The 15,941-nt window shown below is 41.1% G+C and overlaps 2 protein-coding genes across 2 annotated transcripts in view; one reads left to right on the top strand and one right to left on the bottom strand.

The window, feature by feature from the left end:
* LOC111320193 (low-density lipoprotein receptor-related protein 6) overlaps nucleotides 1–12,878 on the top strand; it is a 25,849-nt gene extending 12,971 nt beyond the window's left edge. The window contains exons 7-19 of the mRNA XM_088735720.1: nucleotides 512–903; nucleotides 997–1,119; nucleotides 2,279–2,669; nucleotides 3,742–4,130; nucleotides 4,673–4,801; nucleotides 5,267–5,663; nucleotides 6,487–6,692; nucleotides 7,129–7,341; nucleotides 8,074–8,193; nucleotides 8,744–8,863; nucleotides 9,303–9,416; nucleotides 9,957–10,094; nucleotides 10,678–12,878. Of these exons, the coding sequence (XP_088591846.1) occupies nucleotides 512–903; nucleotides 997–1,119; nucleotides 2,279–2,669; nucleotides 3,742–4,130; nucleotides 4,673–4,801; nucleotides 5,267–5,663; nucleotides 6,487–6,692; nucleotides 7,129–7,341; nucleotides 8,074–8,193; nucleotides 8,744–8,863; nucleotides 9,303–9,416; nucleotides 9,957–10,094; nucleotides 10,678–11,552 (3,607 nt within the window). The 3' untranslated portion in view covers nucleotides 11,553–12,878. The remainder of the gene's footprint in view (nucleotides 1–511; nucleotides 904–996; nucleotides 1,120–2,278; nucleotides 2,670–3,741; nucleotides 4,131–4,672; nucleotides 4,802–5,266; nucleotides 5,664–6,486; nucleotides 6,693–7,128; nucleotides 7,342–8,073; nucleotides 8,194–8,743; nucleotides 8,864–9,302; nucleotides 9,417–9,956; nucleotides 10,095–10,677) is intronic.
* LOC111319860 (low-density lipoprotein receptor-related protein 4) overlaps nucleotides 12,725–15,941 on the bottom strand; it is a 27,483-nt gene continuing 24,266 nt past the window's right edge. The window contains exons 16-17 of the mRNA XM_088735824.1: nucleotides 14,524–14,727; nucleotides 12,725–13,069 (exon numbers count right to left, since the gene is read on the bottom strand). Of these exons, the coding sequence (XP_088591950.1) occupies nucleotides 13,068–13,069; nucleotides 14,524–14,727 (206 nt within the window). The 3' untranslated portion in view covers nucleotides 12,725–13,067. The remainder of the gene's footprint in view (nucleotides 13,070–14,523; nucleotides 14,728–15,941) is intronic.

The raw sequence follows: 15,941 nt of genomic DNA on the forward strand, positions 1-15,941 counted from the left end.
TTTTTTCCAGTTGGGACTGACTTAGATGGGTGGATGCAGGGCTCGACACTAACAGTTTCCAACCAGCCACAGACTAGTAGAATTTGGTTTTGGTTAATGGTTTTGATTTCCACAAGCAAGTTTGGCTAGTAAACAAACTGAAATTGTTGTAACATCTAAGTTGTCACCAGCCACCTGGCTAGGAAGTTGAAAAGTTAGTGTTGAACCCTGTGGATGGCTTATTTTTTTTCCTGCTGATTTGCTTTCTCCGTTCCATGGTAATGGCACAGAAAAAATTCAGGACTATGTTCTGTATTTTTAAAGGCTGGATGAATTACATTAAGCCCATGATTAGCTTATCAGAATTCAAGGATTTCAGGTTTTGGCATGCTGAGATGTTTCAGAAAAAAGATAGATTTGAATATTTTTCTTTTCTTTTTTATACTGAAAGTTGGTAGTGGTGTACAAATTTTTGTCAAAAATGTGTCAGCATTTTATCAGTGTAAAAATGTTCTAATGTGGTCTCACCTAGGTACATGTACTGGACTGATTGGGGAAAGCACCCAAAGATTGAGCGAGCAGAGCTGGATGGGAGTCACAGAGTCATCTTAGTGAACTCCTCCGTTGCATGGCCAAACGGCCTTACCATTGACTATGTGAGGCAAAAGATTTACTGGGCTGATGCTAGGAATGACAAGATAGAAGTCATGAACTATGACGGGAGTGCTCGCCGTATTATTTTAGATAGAAAATTGCCGCATGTGTTTGGTTTTACTGTCCTGGGGAATAATCTTTATTGGACGGACTGGCAGAGGAGGTCAATAGAGAGTGTGAACAAAAGAACTGGTGAAAACAGAAAAGTACTCATTGAAGGCTTGCCTGATCTTATGGGACTCAAAGCTGTAAACCTCAACCTCTCTTATGGTAAGACTTTTTTTTTCATTCGATAATTCCAGGAGTTTTGACACTTTCCATGTGTCCTTTTTATCACATTTAAAACACTCTTTTTGCTTCAAGGTTCCAATGCTTGTCAACGCAATAATGGAGGCTGCAGTCATTTGTGTTTATACACACCATCAGGACCCAAATGTGAATGCCCAACAGGAATGGAGCTTCTCTCTGAAAAGAAAAGGTGTATATGTAAGTATTTGGAACAGATGACTAATAGTTATTAACTTAGCAGGCTCAGTAATACCCTTTAAACTATTAAAAACCAGCCAGCCAGCCAGCCATTTCTTTTCTTCAAAATTATGGAAATCAACATAATTGTCATACACTATTGACCCTTTAATTCCCAAGATCTGATTGGCAATTCTCCCTTTGGCTGCCATATATTTCCTCATAAATTAATTTTGAGGATTTGAAGTTAGATCAAGGTAACATTTCTCTTAAAGCCATTGGGTCTGATTGTCCATGGATCATGCTTGTTAGGTGTCAGTGTTTTTGCAGTGGAGTGTAAAATTATGCTCTTACATCCAAAGTGACAGGAAGTTATAAGAATCAGGCTTGATGTAACTGACAAATCACATCAAATATGTTACTGTGAAATCTTAAGTAGTTGTTTCCTTTTGTCTTGTCACAATTGATAAATAATTTTAACTGTTAATAGGTTACGTAAATAATTCTGTAAATAGGTTCCAGATATCTTATTTTTAAAGCTTTTACCCAGTGTCCCCAACTAGTGCTATGCGCTAGGTTTTCACGACACATAAATAAAGTTCACTACTAGGGAGTTAAAGCAAATCACTACGGCTGGCGCTGCTACGGCTATCGTGGTTGACGAGGCTTGGGGAGAGTACGTCGCCGTAGCCCGCCAAAATTCAACTTTAAGCAACGCGAACTACAAACCTAGTACGGCTGAGAAGTTTAAAACCAATAAATTAAGCGTCTTCGCGGTAGTTTTTGCACGTCTAAAAACTCAAAATGACTTCGTTCAAAGGGACGAGGGATTCCAACGTTTGGAAAAAAAAAAGTTGTAAGCGATCCTGTGCACAGTGAATGAGTGAATTAAAATATTTAAGCTTACGTGTTTTAAAATTGCCAGTTTGGAGCTTATAAACACCAAAGCAGAGTTTCTACACGGTCCCACATAACCCTCGTCATTCCTCGGCTTCAGCTACTTGAATTTCAAGTAGTCAGTTTCAGGAAAAGGAAAAGTTAGATTAAAGATACATATACACATGTATCTTTAATCAGGCAGCTTAATAGGGAATTCTTGACATAATGATAGGTGTGTCGTAGTAAACAATTGGTTTAATTGTAGCAATACTAAAAAAATAATGTGTTTTTTTTTCTGCAGTACCAGAAGCTTTTCTTGTGTTCTCAAATGCTGATGATATCAGGAGAATTTCTTTGGAAACTAACAATGATTTGATCATTCCATTGGTTGGGATTAAAGAAGCAAATGCTCTTGATTTCAGTGTTCACGACATGCAGATTTATTGGTCAGATTTGACCCTCAAGACTATTAGTCGCGCGTTTTTGAATGGTAGCAATGTGCAGCACTTGATTGCTGTAGACTTGTCATACCCTGATGGCTTGGCTGTGGACTGGATTGCCAAGAACCTTTACTGGACAGATTCAAAGCTCCAGAGAATAGAGTTATCACGGCTGGATGGCCAGCACCGGAAAATGCTGATTTGGAAGGATTTATGGGAACCACGAGAATTGACTCTCGATCCTGTGCCTGGGTATGTGATCAGTGCTTAAATTGTGGCTATAGCATTACCCTGCGGAAGAAAATGTACCCTAGAGTTTTGCAGCTTTTCACCAGGTTCTGTAGGTCTCAACAAGGACTGAGGGAATGCTGAAGAAATGCTGGAAGAAGAGGGGAGAGTGGGGGAGAGTGTGGGGGGAGAGTGGGGGGAGGGTGGGATAGGAAATGCAATCTCAAGGTCTTAAAACAAGTGAGAAGAACATGCTACCTCTCTCTATTAAGAAATGGTTAGATACTCTAGTCTTCTCGGATAAGGACGAATAAATGGAGGCCCGGTCTCCTGCAGGGTTAGGGGTAGGAGACGTTAATTTTCCATGCACGAGATTACTGTGTGATGGATGTCCTCCCCTGGGGTGGTTGCTGGGTGGGAATTGTCCCTGAAAAGCCCCCATGTGGAGTGGTCAATTAACATATGTATGTATGTATGTAATCTCAAATGGACTTGTATCCTATTCAGAAAGACTAACAGCACTCTTTCGCTCCCAAGATCTACATGTAAATACCAATTCTCTACATAGTCTGCAATACATTTCTTAATTTGATATTTGAGAATTTAACATTGAATGGAACACAATCCCTAGGTGATCATTTTCTTACTTCTCATAGCCTTTTTCGCTTGAAAATAGTTTGATATTGTGAAGAGAAATTCCCTTCTGCTGGCTCCCGGAATTGAAAGTCTTCTGGTTCTTCCCCCTTATTGGTTCTTATTGGTTCTTATTGGTTCTTATTGGTTCTTATTGGTTCTGTGTATAGTTTCCCAGGCTGCATATGAAGGAAAAGTGCACAAGTCAGCATTCTAGTTAACCCTTTACACCCTAAGATCAGTAACCATATTCTCCATACTGTTCTGTACATTTCCTTTGGTACTGACAAGGAGAATTTGTTTAACAATCAAAGCTTCTTACGCTGGTGATGATTTTGTTTATTCTTGCCATCTTAATGAATTATTCAGCCTTACTGCTGCAAGGAGAAGTTAGATGTCTGTCTTTCTTTGGCTTTAGGGTTGAAAATAAAGACATTCATTATCTTTGTAATCTTTGTCATAGGCATATGTACTGGGCAAACGGTGGATGGCATCCAATGATAGAGAGAGCAGACCTGGATGGTTCTAATAGACAGACAATCATCCCAAATGTCACTCGTCCAACTGGGCTGACAATTGATTTCGCTGCCAAAATGATATTATGGGTTGATAGCGAGAACAAAGTGATCGAGTGTGCAAATTTGAACGGTTCAAACAGGCAGGTTATTGCATCGGAACTTCCAAAGCCATTTGCTTTGACCCAGTTCAAGGGTTACATTTATTGGACAGATCAGAAACTCGGCTCAATCTACCGCGCTAACAAAACGAATGGAATGGAGAGGACTCAGATAAAGGGCAACATAGAATTTACTATCATGGACATCTTGGTTTTTCACGGCAGCAGACAAGAAGGTTAGTGCAGCATTAGTCATGTGGCTGCTGGTTCATGTAATTCTGACAAATAGCACGCAACGCAAACAAGTAGGGTACAACGCGTCAATTTTGACCTGAGACACGAACACTTGGAATCACTTCAGATACACGAATAAAGCTTGCAACTCTTCCCCTGAATTTTCAATATGATCAGTACGAATGTTGCAGTGCCACGTGTCCTTACCCTGCCCCACCATGCCCGGCTTTCCAACTCCTCACCAGAGTGGGGTGGTGTAAACCCAGATGAAGTACATGTTGATTGTCCTGAACAGTAACCCTTCAAACCCCAACAACAGCTTCCTTATTTTCCATAGTCTTCTCTATACGTTTCTTTTGGTACCGACGAGGAAGATTTGTTTAACAGTCAATACAGGAGCAATATTTTAGAGCGAGGTTCAGGAGCTTCTTCTTCGTGTGTGGGATTTGACCTCGTGAATAGTAATGGAATTTTTCAGAGGATGAGAGACTTTTCTATTCAAATTTAGGACTAACCCTTTATTTTGATATGTCTTTCTTCTTAGGTTCCAATCCCTGCGCCTTCAAGAATGGAGGATGTAGTCACCTGTGTCTGGCTAAACCTGGAAATAGAAAAGAGTGTTCCTGCCCTACACACTATACCTTATCCTTGACTGACAATAAAAGTTGCTTAGGTTTGTTGATAAGTAATAGGTGTTACATTTTACTGAATGTAATTTAGACAAACTTGTAGGCAACACCAGCTCTGAGACTGAGTGATGCATTGATCAATTCTAAGCCTTAACATCCCCCCCCCCCCCCCTAAGGCAACCCCCGGGCTTTTGAGCTTTGTTGTTTGAGAACTGGCCATGCCTTGAATTTTCTTTAATAATAAACTCTTTACCTCTTTCTACCGAGAAAGTAGTGCTTTGGAACAGTATTATTCATTAGCTGATAATTTTCTTATTTCTCATTATCCGTGTTCCCCTCATTGCTTTAAACTTGTAAGGAGAGGTGGCTTTCATATCTCGCCTTAGAGTCAAAGAGACGTGTGACGAGTGTTGCGCAAATCCACAAAATCTCAGGGAGTTATCTTTAGAAATCTTAATCAATCTTAACGTTTTCTGCTTGCAATAATCTGTGTTAATTCCCGTTTATAGCCCCTCGTGTTTTCATGCTGTACAGCACCAAAGAAGACATTCGACGAATCCTATTCAATTCATCCGAGAACCTTGATGTTGTTTTACCCGTGCGAGGTTTGTCAGATGTCCAGGCCATTGACTTCGACATCAACAGCCATCGTGTCTTCTGGATCGAGGAATCCCGCATTAAATTTGCATATCAAAACGGCTCCGTTAAGGACAACAGCTTAAATCTGGCTGCAAATGCGTCTCCATTTGATTTCGCCATTGACCCGTATGCGAAGCAATTGTTTTGGACGGACTCTATTACTAACAGTATCAATGTGTACAGTTTACGAAACAACACCAACCTGGGAAAAGTGTTTAAGAAAGAAGGCGTTTCTCCTCGCTCAATTGTACTTTATCCTGAGAAAGGGTGAGTCTTTTAAATTTAATTCCATTCATGATGGTGCGTGTTTGTAGTTTGTTGATAATCAGTGATGTGCCCTTAGGAAAATCATAGTGCGTGTTTGTAGTTCGTTGATAATCAATGATACGCCGTTAGGAAAATCTCTTGGTGTTTGAAGGCTCTTTTCTCAGAAATCTGGTAAGCCCAGTTCTTAACCATCTACACTTTCAACATAAGTAACTTTATTCTCACACTATTCTCTCTCTACTTTTCTTTCGTTACTGACAAGGAGAATTCACTAAACGATCGAAACGTCTTAGGTTGGCGATCATTGACTTGAATGATTCAGCAGTATTGCTTTTAGGAGAAACTAGATGCTGGTGTCTCTCGGGGTTTAAAGAGATAAAAGCTTCCAAAGAAACAAAAGTGTACAAGGGAAAGTGTAGTGTGATCGTCCGGGTGAGTGTAGTCCTGAAAAGGACTGTTGTCGGTGGTAGTGACTGACGTTTCGACAACCGACAACAGTCCTTCTCAGAGCTACACACATCCGAACGATCACACTACACTTTCATGTTACCCCCGGCTTCAAACCATTTACTGAAAAGTGTACAAGTCGCCCAAAGGCAAAATTTAGTCTCCGTCGGCACCCGGACTCCAAAATAGTTTTCGGAAAAAGCGTTGGACGGGAATTAACCATAGAAACGGAAACAATTCATCATGTAAATTATCGCTTGTCTTTTGTAAGTTCCCAGATTAAGTCATTCTAAATAACGGTGCCTTTGTATTTTAGCAGCGAAAAATAAATTAATGTCGTTTTTAAATAAACCATTCTGTTTTGCCTCTTATTTAGGCTTATGTACTTCACTAATGTCGGTTCAAACACCAAGGGTATCATGAAAGTGCCAATGGCTGGGGCAGACAAAGTGCAACTTTCCAAAGACAATCTGCGTCTGTTCAGTGCCGACTCTCCGGGAGACTTGGCAGTGGATAAAGAAGGCAAGAAACTTTACTGGACTGACACGCAACGGAAGAAGATTGAGTATGGCGACCTCGGAGGTAAGTCAATCTGGACCATTCTTAAAGTGGAGAGCTAAAATGAGCTAAAATTGTTACAACATGTACATGGAACCAAATGAAAGTTTTACAGAGCGGTATACTTTGCTTGGGGCCGGGCTCTTTGTTTTTACACCTGCGGCTTTTAGATCTCTTTGATTAGTACGGACAAATCATCTTTGGAGCGGAAAACTTCTTTAAACATGCCTTGTAGCGGTTGCAATGTTTGCGCATTTGCGTACGTTTATCATTGTGTTCCCTTAACTATGTTTATGTCTGATACAATGAATATATGAAGTTCACATATTTTGAACTGCGGTATTAGATACGTATGATGCACGATCCTTTTTTTCAGGTCTGATTTTCGCTATTGCATAAATAGCGCTCTCTACTGCGAGGATCGTGCATCATACGTATGTTTATGTCTCTTGTCTCACAGGGACCAACAGAGCCACTTTGGTCGAGAGACATATATTGAATCCCATTGGTCTGGCAGTTTATGGGAATTATGTGTACTGGATCGACCAGGAGTCACGCCTCCTTAAGAAAATTGAAAAGATAGGTGAAGTGAGCGAAGACTTTGGCAAGACGGTGCAAGCCTCCATCAATGGTTTGACAGATATGATTGTGGTTGATACAAGGAAGTCAACAGGTACGGACGTGCTTTTGACATTTCTTTGCGTTACTGTTTGGAAGGAAGGAGATTTTTTTTCCTGCCAATCACAGTGGATTCATATTTTGTAAATAATTTTACTCTTGTAGTTGTGTAGGTAATTTCGTTTCCGTAGGAGTTTCACTCGAGGCTTTTGGCGCCATCTTTGGCTGACCACTCGCCTTGATTTCATGCGTGGGCTTTGAATCCCCCTGGCAAAGCGAAGTCTTAACTAGCTTCGGTCGGGATGCCTTAAAGAGAGATCTAGTTCAATTGCAAGCATTTGCATGGAAAGAAATGGGTTACAACAAATCGGAACTGTGAGCCACGTCACCATTTAATATTCACTGGTTTAATTACACACTAAATTTTGTTGCGCAAGTTAAAAATATTCATTCCTAAGCGAGATCGAACGCACTCTGCTAAGCCATGATTATTACTAGAAGAGTGTTTTTCGATTGAGTATTGCAAACCCCACAACAGCCAATGAGAAGAAAGGAAATTACTGTTTAGAGCCCAAACTGCCGGGAGTGCGGGAAAACGCAGGCGACCGCGTCGTGATTGCTTTTAGTTTTGCATCTAATTGGTCGAGAGAATGGTGCGAGTTTTCTGGACCAATCACAAAGCGAGGTAAAGCAAAAACAAGTCAACCCGGATTACTTCCGACCTCAATTGAAAATTTCATTATGAGTTGAGTCCAAGCGCGTTAATTTTATTGTGTCGACTTTTTAGATTATCATCCTTGTATCAGGAACCATTGTTCACACATCTGTTTGGTGGGCGATCACAACAAAGCTCAGTGTTCTTGCCCTATGGACATGATCCTAACTGAGGACAATTCAACTTGCGGACGTAAGTGTATTTTAAAGGCGGGCGCCCTTAGTTTGTCATCTTTAACTTATCTTTAACCCTTTGATCCTTAAAAGTGATCAGCATCTAATTTCTTCTTACAATACAACCCCCAAAACACACTTTAAGGTAACGGGAATATAGGAAAGGATCAACGAGTCAAGAGGCCCCTTGATTGCTTAAGAAATTCTCCTTTTCAGCACCTCGGGAAATGTAAAGAGATCGGTATGGAGAATATGCATACTGGTGTTGGGATGTTAAGTGACAAATAAAGAAAAATTTAGAGGAATAGGCAAAGTATGAAAGGATAACGAAAGCTAATACTTGAGACTGACTCAGCGTTTTGTGGAAAGAGCGCTTTGTAATTGTAATTCAAATGTTTAAATCGAAGAGAGGAATTCTTAGAGACCAGGGTAATGGAACGTCGGCCCAAATTTTTTGCAATTAAATCATAAAGCCTTTCGATGTATTTTACACAGGTTTTCAGAGTTTTTTAGTAATTAAATGAATTATATTGGTTGGTTTATTTGTTTGTTTGTTTTTTTTCAACCAGCTCCCAAGGAATGCAAGCCAAACCAGTTTCCCTGTCCAAGCGGGGTTTGCCTATCAAAAGAGTGGGTTTGTGATAAAACTCCGGACTGTGAGCCGGATGGTGCTGACGAAAAGGACTGTCGTAAGTTTTGTTCGTTAAGTTTACCTTGTTGAGAGTCAATTGTTCAAAAAACAGTGCAGGTTCTTAGAGCCTGCGTCTAAACTCATAGATCTATTGTAACCAATCAGCTCCCTGATCTGATTAATTTGTTACATCTCCTCGCGATTTCAATGCAAAATCCTGTAGGTCCCATAGATAGGTGATGAGAAGAGACAAATCCGTTAAGTACAGGTTGTTATCGCGATGAAACACTAAATTCAAGGGAATGAATGACGATCAAAAGGAAGAACTATGAGCTGGATTTTGGGAGCCAAAGGGTTAACGTTTTTTTGTAGTAGAAGCGGTGGTTTTATTTGTTCGATATGATTTGGTTTTGTTTTGTTTTGTCGTGTTGTGTTGCACCGTCATTCTCAACAAATCTTTCAAATCCAACTTCACAATTTCCTTGTCTGATCCGTAGCGCTTTGCAAAGATGATGAATTCGCTTGCCGCACCGGAGGTCAGTGTATCGATGCGGAGAAAGTGAATGACGGCGAGGGTGATTGTGATGACAACTCGGACGAGTCGAATTGCTGTAAGTGAACATGAAATCATGTGAAACTCTGAATTTATCACTTGCATTTATTAAGTCTTTTTCATAGCCGTTCAGCGCTCTTCCGAAAGCGTTTATCACAGTTTGCACCAATGTAGACAAACCAAACAAGAGGAAGAGAAACTTGGGAAGTAATAAAAAACTGAATAAATTTTGAAAGTAAGCCATGCCAAGCGCCAGATACTGCGTACTCCTTTTTTGTTGGATAAGATTGCTATTCGATTGAATGGCTTAAAACTAAAGCCAAAGTAATCACAAAGGCCAATCAAGAGAAAGGAAAATACTTTCCAGAGCCAAAAAAAAAAAAACTCAAAGTAAAACCAACTAAACTGCAGATTTGGAAATGTACCGTTTATAGGGTGCGTTCGCAGCTTTTGTAGCGATCGATCTTGGTCAGGGAGCTTTGAAGATAAAACATCTCCGTTGTTTGCACCTTGAAGTGTTTTTGCTGTTATTAACGGCCACCTGTCGTAACTTTGATTTGATTGTGAGCTTGCACCTTTCCTTTCATTTCCATTTTAGCGTCGAAATGCCAAAAGGGTGAGTTCGGATGCTATGATGAAACCAACGACTGTAGGTGTATCTCTCTTGACTGGATGTGTGATGGAACGGCAGACTGCGTTGACAATATAGATGAAATGGATTGTGTGGATACTCCAAGTAAATATTACGATTTATTTTGACTTATAGCAAAGCTAATGAACAACTTCTTTCGTAAACAGAATGTTTGAGACATCTATTTTTTTTTTACTACTTTTAAAGAACGACCCAAGTAAGGGTGGAAACATCTAATTTCTCTTTACAATACCACCCCAGAATCATGCATCAAAGTTATGAGAATAAAAAAAATAATCGCCAACTCAAGATGCTTTTGATTGTTAAACAAATTCTCCTTGTGAGCGCCTAAAGAAATATATAGAGAACAGTATGGAGAATATGCATGCTGATGTTGCTTTAGGATTTTGGTTGTCAGGATCAAATTTAACTGATCTGCCCTCTGAAGCTCTGTAATGTTAATATAATCCTCCTCTCATTGGCAGATAATGTCAGTCAATTTTCTATAATCCACCCTAAATACTCTGTTGGCAACGGTTGATTCCCCCCCCCCCCGGTTCCCTCGAACAATCTAATCCCTCCGTGTTAACTATCTATTCGTCGCACGTTTTGCATATATTTTGTTTCTCTCTCTTAGTCATAGATGTTGATGGATCTTTTTTTTTTCGGCTTTTTGATTTTTATCTAGAGAATGGCACAGACCCAGTACCTCGTCCAATTCAACCTTCAAATCTCAGTGGTAAAATGGTGGCCGTCATTGTAGCGTCGATTATTGTGGGTGTCATCTTCCTCACTGTCGCTGTCCTCATCTGTCGCAGGCTCAAGCACGGCCCAGACTGTGACGTAACTCACGATATCGGATTAGTCGTGACTCCAGTCCTTCATCCTAGGCCTGCCTCGTCGGCATCGTCCTCATCGTCAACATCATCTCGGCATGACATGTTTGTGACGGCACCTTTACGAAGAGGTCCCGGATCAGCGGGTTCATCGCATAAGCGTTCGAAATCGAACGGAACGGCCCCGAGCTTAAGCAACCGTTCAAGCGCCTCACAAACGGCATACGACCGGAACAATTTGACTGGAGCTTCGTGCTCGTCAACAGCATCAACAGTTGTCACAGCGTACTTCCATGAGCCCCTGAACCCGCCGCCATCGCCGGTTACGGAACGTTCCCAGTACACCTCGCGATCACGTCAATATTGTGAGTCCTTGTTACCACCGTCTTCATGTACATCATACAGATATCATCGGCCTGGAATGCCTCCGCCTCCTACGCCTGTCTCCACCGACGCGGAGTCGGTTGGGAGTCGGCATCATTGTCGCAGACTGCACCGTTGTAGGCACAAACGTTACGCGGCGTCCTCCTGCACGGAGGCGGCGTATGATTCAGATTTGTTCGCACCGCCTCCGACGCCAAACACGAACTATCTTTCAGAAGCGACACATTTTTCGGATCAGGAGGGTCCACCTCCTTCTCCTGCTTTGACTGAAAGACACTTTTTCGCTCATCCTTACCCTCCTCCACCCTCTCCAGTGACTGATGCACCGTCAGTGATTTTGTAACGCAATTGTTCAGGAGAGGGTTCTGTCGCGTGTTCCCCCTGTCACGCAATTGTCAGGGTTTTCCAATGTGGTACAGGGTAGATATCACTTCGGAGCTCAAGAGACTGGACGATACTCTTATCATCTTGGGTGACCGTGGTTGTTGCTACAGATACGCCTAACATGCACAATTTTCAGCGCACGTTTCGCGAGAAAGTGAGGAAAAATTCACAGTATCGTCAAGATTATCCAGGTTACCCCAATAACAACTTAATTTCAGTGGAAAGGAAATGTAGTGACGTTTTCTAGGGGTTCAGAAGAAACCTGAAAAGGAAGTGTATATCGGCGACTCATTGTGCACTGCAATTAAACAGGCGATTCCTGAAGTTGGCAGTTAATTTTCAAAATATCTCGAGGGTTAAAGTCTACGAATGTTTTGTACTCCTTTAAATTTATGCCTTAGTCTTTTTAACTTTCCATATTTCGGTTCCAAATTTTGTGCCAATTTGGAGTTCAGAACATGTTGAAAGTTTCCCTCGGAAGGAAGTCTTTCCAAGTAAATTTACTCTTCACGGTTGGCGATTTACGAATGGTCGCTCGTGAATTCTCCGTGATCAGTGATAAATTATAATTCTTTCTGAAAAATTATCGATGGCATCAGTAACTATTATTAGCGAACAGTGAAAATCATTTCTAGAACACTACGGACCATTATTGTCATTGGCGAGGCACCGATGGTCAATGGTGGGCCGCTCATGGCCGATGGTGGACCACTTCTGGGCAATGGTGGACCACCAATGGTCAGAAATTAATTTGTCATAAATAAGAGTGGGTACACATTACTACGCAAATTTCTTGGTATAACAAGATTTAATTTTTTGAAAATCTTTGTCCGTGCGACAAAATTCTGCTCCCGCAACAAGTCGCCTAAATTCAAACTGGTTTGAACTTTTCTAGTGATCGTTGCTATGACATGGGTCGCAGCGACTTGGTCCGGAAGCAGTGCTCACGAGGTGGTTTTTCGTGCAGACCTGCCGCGGCGAGTAGGCGCCTGTTAGGTCCTGTAAGTTAGGTGAATCGAGGATCATTGATGAACCGTTAGGTACCATAGGTGACTCATTCCTATTCATTGATGAGGTCATTTGCGCTATTTCTGCGCAATCAAGTAGAAACATTAACATGGCTTTTAACAGTTTCAAACAGTGTCAAAATTATTTATTGTAAATATTGTACATAATTTGTAAATGGTGCTTTACATTTAACCTAGAGTATCTATTGTCAAGCAGTTTTGCTGGTGACTTTTAAATTTTCCTAGATTAATATATTTTTAATAAAGATGTTTGTATACATGGCCGTGTACTTTCCCTTCACCTTATACGTATAGTTTGGCTTGTAGAAACAGCTATGATGATTCTGAATTACGGGCGCACCTAAAGCAAAGTGGGTTTCTTCTAAAGATCCAAGAAGGTTAATGAACACTTGGTTTTGCTTTGTCCATATTTTTTCGCTAATGTTTTCATCATCCAGCTTTGTAGTTTCTGTGAAGAAAAATAATTTTAGATACATCAACAAAGTTGAAATGGTAAATTGGCCACCGTAACGATTACAAAATAATTAAAAAATAATTTTAGTCGGCTTGGAAAAGTTCCGGGTGTCAAACTAGATTTGACGCCAATCATTTTAAGCTCGAGTGATTAACTCTTCAACTCTAAAGATCTGGCCCCAGTTGTTCAAAGGGCGGATAACGCTATCCAACGGATAAATCACTATCCAGCGGATAAGTGTTACCAAAACGTACTGCGCTTTCCACCGGATAGAGATTTATCCAGTGTATGGCGTTATCCATCCTACGAACAACCGGGGCCTGATTGTTAATTCTCCCGTCTAACCACCAGACATTTTTTTGCAAATTAATTACGAGAATTTGACGTGAGATCAAGGTAACAACTTTTACCTGATAAGTTTGAACATTCTCATTGCCTGTTTGATACATGGATATCATAGGGAGAAGTTACATGTTAATCACTTCTGGGAGTAGGATGGTTAAAAGAGATGCCCCCCCTCCCGCTTTAAGAGACCAGTCCAACTAACGTCACAAGCCCCCTCCCTTTCCGAGATTTTGCTGGCGTCATTCAAAAATCACCCATCGCTCGAGTAATCTGATAGTTGATGTAGAAAGAAATTGGATTGGTGAACCTTTTGGCGGAAAATTTTCCACGGACATATTCAGAAATAAAGGTTTGTAGAGTTGAATGTAGATGTGGACTCCAAGGTGCCTTGTCTGAACGTTGTGTCAGTCACTAAAGGTGTACCGTCCCCAGTACAGAGATTAGTCTTGTCATTGTTCTCGCCTAGTAGAGCTTCCTAAACTTTTTACTTCAACTACTTTTCACGCAAATTGATACGAGCCTAATTTTGTGCCAGAACTAGCTCAGCCTTTCTGGGTTGTTATTAACCAAGTCTCTCTTGTTAAAGTGGACATGATGTTGTACTTGCTAAAGAACGTAGAGCAGTGTGGTCAGGGAATTCTCAAAGATTCAGTATCATTAACTGAGGTTAGCGGTGGGTCTCTGAACTCTCATAGATCCCTTGGTAACCACACAATATTTCACCTTTGTTGTGGTTTTCAACGCGCAGAGTGTAGACATATTTCATAAATGGCGGGTCTTTTCTCCTGTTCTTTGATAATTAGCTGTCACCATTTTCACTCAAAAGCGAGGCTGTGAAGGCCAAACCATCCTCACCATTATGAACATAGTCCTTACAGATTGTTGAGTTGAAGACCAGCTCCTGCATCTCATTTTGACAACAAACTAAGCCTTAGGAAGCATCAAGTTTATCTCAAGTGTCACAAAAGCCTGCGAAAGACCTTTTACTGTCTATTTATCAGGAGACAGCGCTGTTCTTAGTTATAACTTAATACCATGGCCTTATTAGTTAATTGTGCGCACATCGCCAGTCATTGAATTAGTAAAGCTTGTATAAAACTCACATTTACACCACTTTCGGGGTTTTTTGTTACATATCCTGAATTTCCTAGCGGGTCCAAATCTGCTGCAGTCTTTTCCGCCATTTTGAGGCGGCGGATTTGTGCAGGTGCGTGTCTTTTGTTTCACACCCGGGTCACATGTGGTGGAACAAGGTCCCCATTTACTCCATTTCGTATACCCACCATCAACTACAGGCCTACCTCCGACTGAAAAAAAAAAATGCTTTAGAAACCAATCGGTATCTACCGCCTGGGGAAGGGGCGGGGGCGGGGTCGGGGGAGGAGGCGGGGGAGGAATTTGGAGAAATCACATTTTTCAGAGGACCAGAGGGAGAATCAACCGTCGCCAATAGAATATTTAGAGTGGACTATAGAAAATTACTCCTTTAAGAGATTAATCCTTTATACCCTGAGAGTGACCAGTATTTAATTTCTTCCCACAGTAATAGTGCTGAATCATTTATTATGATCACGAGAGTAAAGGAAATAAACACCAACTTAAAAAGCTTTGACTGTTTAACAGATTTTCCCGGTCAGTACCAAAGGAAATGTATAGGGAAGAGTTATTGTATAGGACAACCAACATGTACCTCATCTGGGTTTACATCTTTTCCACTCTAGTAAGGGGTTGGAGGGGCATGATGGGGCGAGTTAAGGACAACTGGCACCGCATCATTCGTTCTGATCTTCTTGAAAATTCAATGGAAAAGTTGCAAGCTTTATATGTGTATCTGAAGTGATCCCAAGTGTTCGTAGCTTGGGTCAAACTTTATGCGTTGTACCTGACATCGTTGCGTTGCATCTTATTTTTAAGAATTATATGAAACAGCAGCCAGGTGACTCTTGCTGCACTAACCCTCCTGTCTGCTGCCGTGAATACCCAAAACATCCTTGATAAACAATTCTATTTTGGCCTTGATTTGCCGAGTCTTCTCTATTCCACTCGTTTTTATGGCGCGGTAGATTGAGCTGAGTTTCTGATCTGTCCAATAAATGTAACCCTTGAACTGAGTCAAAGCAAATGGCTTTGGAAGTTCTGATGCAATAACCTTCCTGTTTGTCCCGTTCAAAGTTACACACTCAGTTACGTTGTTCTCACTATCAACCCAAAATATCATTTTCGCAGAAAAATCTATTGTCAGCCCAAGAACATATTCAAGAATTTGAAAGGAATAACTGTCTAGAGTGCTGTCACGACGTCCGAATTGGGAAATAAAATGCGCATGCTAATAAGTTCTAGTCAGGCAAGGAAAGACGAAAAATGTATATTTCCGAGAAGGGAAATTGTCCGACTAGTCAGCGGACTCTCTTGTCCAAGTTTGTAATTTGGTTTATGACTTAACTCACTGAGCTCAACGAGCCTCTATCCGTTGAGCTAACCGCCTCCCGGTTAGCTCAATGGATAGAGCTCTAGACTGATG

The sequence above is a fragment of the Stylophora pistillata genome, chromosome 10, assembly GCF_964205215.1.
Source record: "Stylophora pistillata chromosome 10, jaStyPist1.2, whole genome shotgun sequence".
NCBI classification, from domain to species: domain Eukaryota; kingdom Metazoa; phylum Cnidaria; class Anthozoa; order Scleractinia; family Pocilloporidae; genus Stylophora; species Stylophora pistillata.